General features: G+C 37.9%; 2 protein-coding genes across 2 annotated transcripts; one reads left to right on the forward strand and one right to left on the reverse strand.

The window, feature by feature from the left end:
* The first annotated feature begins 2120 nt into the window (after window positions 1-2120).
* LOC136812172 (uncharacterized) lies at window positions 2121-4593 on the forward strand. The gene is made up of 3 exons (XM_067068652.1): window positions 2121-2279; window positions 2463-2596; window positions 2918-4593. Coding segments are annotated over exons 1-3 (1518 nt in total). The 5' UTR covers window positions 2121-2277; the 3' UTR covers window positions 4300-4593.
* Window positions 4594-5546: 953 nt separating this feature from the next.
* On the reverse strand, window positions 5547-8036 carry LOC136812173 (uncharacterized). The gene is made up of 2 exons (XM_067068653.1): window positions 7643-8036; window positions 5547-6679 (listed from the first exon to the last, which is right to left on the reverse strand). The coding sequence occupies exons 1-2, from the start codon at window positions 7947-7949 to the stop codon at window positions 5616-5618; spliced, it is 1371 nt and encodes a 456-aa protein (XP_066924754.1). The 5' UTR covers window positions 7950-8036; the 3' UTR covers window positions 5547-5615.
* Window positions 8037-8577: the final 541 nt, after the last annotated feature.

Genomic DNA, 8577 nt, shown 5'->3' on the forward strand with positions numbered 1-8577 from the left:
CTGGAGCTTGAAGGATGGACCCTATCAGATCAGATAGGAATATTTATATTTGGTAAATTTACGAAAGCATCCACCGAAGGCGGACTTCAAAATATCTGTTCTGAAGGCACGTTCCAGCTGGATATGGCAGTCTATCCCGGGGGGGCACTGGGTTTGCGGACTGACGGTATGTGCGGGCCAAAAATTGGCTTTTAAAATTGCATTCTTACAGTGCAGTAAAAATCAGTGAAAATCATACCCTTAGAGTGCATTTTCCCCCAAATTTTCGATTCCTTTCGTGCCAAAAATGGTCAAAATTCTAGCAATTTTGGTCAAAATATCTAGGATTTTCAAAAATTTTCTGAAATTTTCTGAAATTTCTACCCTTACAGTGCATCTCTAGTTTTTCCGACCCTTACAGTGCATTTTAAACATGTTGGAAAAGGTACCCTTAGGACCCGCACATACCCGTCGGTCCTTTTGCCCAGCTGCCCCCATGGTCTGTTCTACTGAAGATTGGGACCAGCTGGAAAAATATGATCTGTTCTATTCTACTGAAGATTGGGACCACAGCTGGAAAAATATGATCTGTTCCCAGGCACGACGGAAGCTTTTTATATCTGGTACGGCGAATGAGGAAATTTAAGCGATTTTATAGCGATTTGACCGACGAAGAGGAAAACTTCGGGTATTTTTGTGAAAATCTGGTACGGCGGCCGCCGTACCTGCCGTACCCGTTGCGTCGTGCCTGGTTCCTACTGAAGATTGGGACCAGCTGGAAAAATATGATCTGTTCTTATGAAAAAATAGTTTGATATCCAAAAATTAAGGTGTCTAAAAATTTCCTATCTGTTCTGAGGGAATTTCAAAAAAGTCAAAAAGTATTTGAGATCTGTTTTTTTCCTTCTGAATGTGGTTGCCTGGAGTGGCAGCTGAAAATTCTCCATCTGTTCTACAAAACATCTGGAAATTGTCGATCTGTTCGCACAGATATTTAAAGTTTAACTGTTAGCTGGAAATTAAATTTCTGTTCTTAAAAGTCTTCAATATCGAGCTGGAATTTAGCGATCTGTTCTTATAAGATTTTGTCAGCCCTGGGTAAATAAGAACAGTTATTAACTCGTGCCCTCGTGTAAAGTCAATCGCCTGGTAATTTCGTACCTGCTCCGAAAGTTTTTTTACCTTCTAGCTGGAAAGATATAACTGTTCTGAAGTAAAACTTTCTCCCCTGGAAAACGAGGAACTGTTCTTATAATTTTCGGGGAAATCCTTCCAGCTGGCAAATCAGAACAGATATTTGCAAATTTTAGGTCGGTGGCTGCTTCTGAATTTGGGATACCCTTTTGCCAGGAGGTATCCACATATTACTAGCCTATCTCTATCCCAACACGCGATTTTTTGATCACGGTGTCGAGGAAAAAGCCGTGGTCGTCTGGTACAGGCAAACATATTACAAGAAATGATTTTTGATTTTTATCTTAAAATGGTTCGGCGTTAGAAGCATAAAAAAGTCGATAATACGCATAGAACGAGATTGAAAGGACTCTTGGCTCGTATCCTGATTTTCCGGTCGACTTTTCTCAACTTATTATCATAATGATTTTACATATTACATGATAATCAGGTTAGAGATAATGTTACAGGCAATATGGATCTTCAATGAGTTTAATAAATAAGGCTCAGCTCAAGCTGGAGTGCTTTAGATTTTCACATAAAGCTAGTAAAAATTTAAAGTTAAAAGTATCGTTGGTTGATGATAATTGGCTCAATTTTCCACTAGAAGAAGATTTCACGTATCAAGCTAATGTCTTAACCAACTAAATGTCAAGTTATCCAGCTTTTTATCATCATCCAGTAATTAGTCAATAATGAAGCATTCGAAACGACACAAGAAATTCGGCAGATTTGAGACTTGAGTGAAGTATTTAATTGGAAGAAAGTTAAAAAACTCCAATTGATCAAAAAACTCAGGTTTGTTAAACCTTTATTAGATCCGAATTAACTTTGTTTTTCGTACATGAATGCGAAAGAAACTAAATTCGTTATACCATCAAAAATTTCGGAAAAGTGTCCCAACTTTGTGAAATCTCGTTTTGAACAAATTTGTTTCGCATCGCTGATATCACAAACATAAATTAGACAGGAGCGCCTCTTGTTTTTTTAAGAGTCTTTTGTTGTATTGTTTCTACACCTATAAAAGACTTTCGAATCAGGATAACAGCATTCAAGCTTGAGCTAGAAGCAAAAGGCTCAAGACAACCATTTCACTTTGTGCGTGGTATAGCTTTGCTTCAGCATATGTAAGTTGATTTTAGGGGATCAATAAAAAACTTTGCTTTGAGAGGAGGGTTTGAGAGCAATCCTTTCTGAGTAAAATGAGGTTCTGCGGGGTTCGGTTCAATAATAATTCCATGTAACCGGTAAAACACCTTTTTAGTTTTACCGTACCTCTAACAACTTTTTAATTTCTTTTTGACATATAGGAGTGCAAGCATGGTGTCGTTGAAATGTTGCCAGTTGTTGCTTTTAGTTGCCATGGTATCTGCTTATAACTACGAACGAGATGGAAGAGAGTTTGCAGACAATCTAGATGAACCTGCTCGAGAAAGTTTCCACCGTGAGTCCGTCTCCAATTTTTTGAGATACTGAATACCGTATCTATGTTTAAAAAAAATCTAGTAGTTTTAAACTACATAGTGTTAGTGTAGATATCTTTTTTCGTCTAGTGTTTTCTTATTGATAGCCCTGTTTCACTCAAAAAGCAAGATCGTTTTTAGTCTTTTAGAATTTCAAACTTAGTTCCAAAAATTGCAACGAGACTGACAGAAGCTAGAGAAATCTTGACTGACAGACTTACTTTCATACAATAATACATGTCTCCGTCAGTCAGATTTACATGTTCTTCATGTTCATTATATTTATATCATTTTACATATAGGACAAAATTACGAGGACTCTCCAAACAACTCTGAGAAAAGATACCAAGCTGATGCTAACGAATCACCTTTTGAAGACAGTGAACCAAGACGTGTTCGAAGTGAAGAAACCAATAGCCGAAATGACAACCCATTCATTGATGGAAAAGTATGGTGGGGTGGAAAAGACGAACCGGAGACCCAATACAAAAATGAAATGAACAGAGATCTGGAAAACATTGAAGAAACCAATAGCCGAAATGACAACCGTGAATCTGATCATCGATTTGAGAACACCATAGCCAACAATGATCAAGAAAATTCGCTTAAAGATGATCAGTATCAATCACCAGATTTCCGAAGAGAACCTATGGATAATGAATTGCAATCTGATCCTGCTGTCAGAACCCGAATTGCCAACTGGTGGAACACATTTGATCATGGTGGTTTATCAAAATGTGCTCCTAACACCTACTTGACTGGTCTATGGAGAAGTGCCAGACATCGACCAGATCGACTTGGATTACTTGAACAAGGAGATTGTAAATCAACACCTTTCCCATCTAATGGTTACTCACGTTGTTACAAATTGAATATCTGGCACAGTTTCGATCGAAAAGGTTGGGCACAATGTCGTAGGGGTTACTTCATCCAATCTATTACTTCAACCAGAGGAAAGGGCCTTCACAATATTGAAGAACTCCACTGCTGCAAGCCAAAAGCATCTATCCAAGGTAGATGCCATAAAGAGAATGTTTGGAGGTCTTTTGACCATAAGGGCTGGTCCAGATGCAGAGCAGGTACCTACATGCAAGGTATATTTCGAAACACCTGTGATCAATTATTCTGCCTTGAGGAATTTAGGTGTTGCTCAATGAAACAAAGTATTCCAAATCCTGGCAGAATCGCAGTAAGTAGAGCAAACTGGTGGCATTCTTTTGATCGTCAAGGTTGGTCTACATGTCCTGCAGGTCAGTATATCACTGGTTTTTATCGAAGTGCTAGGAGAATACCAGACGGTATTTGGCGCCTTGAGGAGGCTAAATGTAAAAGTGCACCATTAGGATGGGTCCCGAGAAGACAACAACAATGCTACAAACTCAACATCTGGAGTTCCTTTGACCGTAAAGGATGGGGAAAGTGCAAACATGGCTATTACATGCAAGGTATTTACCGCACCAATGGAAGAAACTTACATAACATTGAAGAATTCCGCTGCTGCAAACCCAAAAATCACCATGTCGTCCAAAGGAGTTGCCGAAAACAAAACGTTTGGCATTCTTTCGACAGGAAAGGATGGTCCCAGTGCCCTGGTAATACCTACATGACTGGAATATGGAGAAACAATTGCAACTGGCTTTATTGTATTGAGGAATTCGAATGCTGTTCAATGAAATACGTTTAGAGATAACGTCAAAGAAACTAGAATGAGGGATAGTATATGAATAACGAGACCTCACTTTTAATAGACCAAGGAGAGTTTTCTTTAATTTTGTATTTTTTTTTATAGGTGGGTGAAATTAAATCTTCTAAGACCTGTACTACCATTTTCGTTAAAATGCAAGCTAAGTGGGTCAAGTATGACTTTTCGGATAGCTGTTTCTTGAAAAAATGAAACACTAAGCTTTAGCTTCGATATTTGTTTAAATTAACTTTACAATAACAACTTTACCCAACTTGTAATTTCTTGTTAGGGATAAACTTTTATTTTTTTTTCTATTTTCTTTTACAACTTTAATTTATGTAGACTTTTTTATAGCTTTCAATTTTCTTTTTTGATTTCGGGAAAAAATTCATGTTCAACATAACTTTTTTTAGATAAATTTATCGCAAACAATCCTCCTGTAGAAGGGTGTTTCCCCCGTGGAGTGTCCTCTGTCAATAAAATCAGAAATTAGAAAACATTGATATAAAATTCGGGATTCAAACTCAACAAAGTCAATTTTTCGCAAATTTGCAAAAAAGAAAAATCAAATATTTCAAGAGTTCATAACGTAAGGTTCCATTTCTCCAAAAATTTTCTTAAGATAGTACTCCTGTCTCAGTGGTAGATTCTGGATGAAATCTTTTATTGATATCTCAATTGAGATCAAAGTCAATCAATTGTTCCAAGGTAAAAGAATCAAGTAGATTTTGGAATGCATTTTTTCTCCATCGATTTTCAAATGGGGGGATCAAAACAAAGGCGATTTCTCAGTTAAGCCATATTTGTGGGGCATTTTTCCCACAGGGACAATATTTTGGCCTAACTCTCCAGTGGGTGGTTTTTTCCAGTGGGTTTGTGACACAGGGGTGTAATAGAGGTCTAAACAATCAGACTTTAAAAAGCTTTTTCAGGCAGAATAACGCTTATTCAAAAGTATTCGAGAGAAAAATTCGTGTCACTGTAAATAAAGACTGCGTTATATTGGACAAAAGTAATATTTTTTGTCTATTTTTTCTATCGGGAGGGAACCTACTAGTTCTACACAAGTGAGTTAATAATTACAAAGTACAAAGTATATGATCATAAAAAGCAAGTATTATTCACAGAGAAAACTCCACTACTTTACAAAAAGTCCCCAAAATATAAAAGAAGACCTATATATAAGAACATCCTAAAGAAAATTGTCTGTCGTTAAAAAAAAACAGAAAACTAATTAACTGTATCTAAACTCTAACTCAGCTCTCGTTTATAATGAGCTTTGTATGTTAAAGGTTTTTAAAGTAAGTCCAAGTTGGTTAGACGTGTTTCATAGCACAACAATTGAAGGATTCAATACAATATAGCCAATCACAAGTACTTCTATACAAACCTGTCATGTAGGTTCCACTCTTGCATTTAGACCAACCTTTGTTATCAAAGGAGATCTTAACATCTTGTTGGTAACAGGAACCTTGGATGACAGCATTGGTATTTGGGCGACAACATTGAAAATTTTCAATGTTGTGAAGATTAGTTCCTTTGGTTGAATACATACCAGACATATAATAGCCAGGTTTACATTTCCCCCATCCTTGCTTATCGAACGAGATTTTCAAATCCAAATCGTGGCAATCTTGTCGGGAAAGGGAAGCCCAGTTTAACGGTGCACTTTTACATTCACCTTCTTCAAGAAGACCGATACGATCTGTTGACTCTGGTGAACTTCGATACAGACCAGTCATATACTCCCCAGCTGGACATTTTGACCAACCTCCATGATCGAATGTGGTCCACCAGTCAGATGTGCTCACCAGTACTTTACCAGGGCTTACAACATTTTTCTTCATACCACAGCATTTGAATCGTTCGATACAATGTAGACTGTCACAATCATTTCTCCACATACCTGTCATGTAAGTCCCATTTCGACATTTAGACCAACCTTTCTTATCGAAGGAGTCCGAAACGCTTTGGTCATAGCATACTCCTTGAATAACGTTGTTAACTTTTGGTTTACAGCATTGAAGCTCTTCAATGTTATGGAGACTAGAACCTTTAGTGGAGTAAATAGATTTGATGTAATATCCAGTTGTACATTTCGCCCACCCTTTATGATCAAAAATGTTTGTGATATCTAATCTGTAACAATCTTGATCTTTGCTATCCCCAACAAGCTCTGATGGTGCTGTTTTACAATCCCCTTCCTCAAGGAGTCCTAGTCGATCTTTTTTCTGAACAGTCCAAAAAGCACCTGGTGGAGAATTTCTCCATAGTCCAGTCAAATAAGTTCCATCAGCACATCTTGACCAGCCTCCATGGTCGAATGTGTTCCACCAGTTGGCAATATAGGTTGAAACAGCAGGTTTTTCTTCTACTTCCCCTGAAATATGTAAATAAAACATTAAAAGATAACTTCGCTGGGGGGGGTAACACCAGGCTCCTGTTAAGATCATTAAATGAAGTTTGGTTTATAAATGTAAACGTACAATCGTTTACTATGTACCAGAGTTATCTCACGTTTATCGCTTCGTAGTACACTCTGTGCGTATTGTCTGTTTGATAAAAAAATTCCCATACAGAGACATCTGCGATGAAGTATGGTTTATAAATAGCAACACTTCTCTCATGGAGGTTTGGAGCCATAGCTTCAATTTGCATTTCTGAAGATCTTAGTTCCATTCCCCCTTAGAAGTAAAAACGTATTAAAATGAAAAATTGCCATTGCGAAATTGTTATCTTTTAACAGGACCTGGTTATTACAGTTATGAATCTGTAGCTTTTGAATTATCCTCGGGTACCTAATAGCCGCATCTCTGCTAATTTTTTCCACCCAGGAAATTCTTATTCCAACCCCTCCCCCACTTAATTTTTGGGAAAATGTTTTTGAAAGTTTCCTCTTTTGTCCTAATTCTGCTGTATTAGCCTCCTTTTAAACATTTTAGACATTTTTATTCCAACTCCCCCCCCCCCCCCCCCAACTAATAAGTGTTGAGATTTTTCCAACCCCCCCCCCTATTCCAATTCCCTCCCGGCTATTAGGTACCCGCGAGTAGGAGTACACTTTTTTATATAAGAAAACACTATATACAAGAACAAGGTAATAACGTTTGAAGGACTTACAGACTATTAAACACCTAAAATGAAACTCAAAATTTTATAAACCATACACATGTTCTTCTAAAAAACGTATTCCGTGCTTCATTTTACGGCTCGATAAAAGGTTGAGAGTGACATTTAAAAAATTACAAAGTGATGGCATTATATAAACAAAATAATTATTGCGTATTGGAGTGGCCAGATAAGACACTGAAAAATGCTTTAAAATAATAAGAACTTTTCTTACGATGGTGATGATCTCTGTAGACTGGAGCAGATTCATCCTTTATCTTATCCCAGCCTGGAGAAATTGGAGGGAAGCCTTCCATTTCCCGTTCATTGTTGGCTGGAGCAGATTCATCATTTATCTCATCTTTGTATGGACTCGAGTATGGAGGCCTGCCTGTTTCATCCTTTATCTCATCCTTGTATGGACTCGAGTATGGAGGCATGCCTGTTTCATCCTTTATCTCATCCTTGTATGGACTCCCGTATGGAGGCATGCCTGTTTCATCCTTTATCTCATCCTTGTATGGACTCCCGTATGGAGGCATGCCTGTTTCATATCATCCTTTATCTCATCCTTGTATGGACTCCCGTATGGAGGCATGCCTGTTTCATCCTTTATCTCATCCTTGTATGGACTCCCGTATGGAGGCATGCCTGTTTCATCCTTTATCTCATCCTTGTATGGACTCCCGTATGGAGCCTGTTTCAGTCTGTTTTTCATCCTTTATCTTCATCCTTGTATGGACTCCCGTATGGAGGCATGTCTGTTTCATCCTTTATCTCATCCTTGTATGGACTCCCGTATGGAGGCCTGCCTGTTTCATCCTTTATTTTATCCCAGCCTGGAGGAATAAGAGGGAATCCTTCCATTTTTCGTTCATAGTCATTAGCAGAAACCATCACAACTAAGAGTAACAACTGACAACATTTCAACGGCATCATGCTTTCACGCCTATACGAAAAAGAGAAGGTAATTAACACAGGAAAAATGAAATAAAAAGTTCACCGTGAATTTCTGGGAATTGCCTTACCAACGTGAATCGGGAGAGCAGGGAACTAATGGATTCAAGCAGACGAGACTATTACGACCCTTATTTTGGTCCCTAACGTGACCAAATCCCGCGTGACCTTTCAATGGACAAAAGGTTGAAATTTGGTATTAAAAATTATATT

The sequence above is a fragment of the Clytia hemisphaerica genome, unplaced genomic scaffold (genome assembly GCF_902728285.1).
Source record: "Clytia hemisphaerica strain Z4C2 unplaced genomic scaffold, Clytia hemisphaerica genome assembly, whole genome shotgun sequence".
Taxonomy (NCBI): domain Eukaryota; kingdom Metazoa; phylum Cnidaria; class Hydrozoa; order Leptothecata; family Clytiidae; genus Clytia; species Clytia hemisphaerica.

What these genes read in the sequence shown, in the direction of transcription:
- LOC136812172 (XM_067068652.1), top strand. An exon ending in TGCTCGAGAAAGTTTCCACC is followed by an intron (nt 2,597 to 2,917) that starts GTGAGTCCGTCT and finishes TTTTACATATAG; the next exon opens with GACAAAATTACGAGGACTCT.
- LOC136812173 (XM_067068653.1), bottom strand. Translation starts at nt 7,949, where the DNA reads ATGCCTCCATACGGGAGTCCATACAAGGATGAGATAAAGGATGAAACA. An exon ending in CTACAGAGATCATCACCATC is followed by an intron (nt 6,680 to 7,642) that starts GTAAGAAAAGTT and finishes TACATATTTCAG; the next exon opens with GGGAAGTAGAAGAAAAACCT.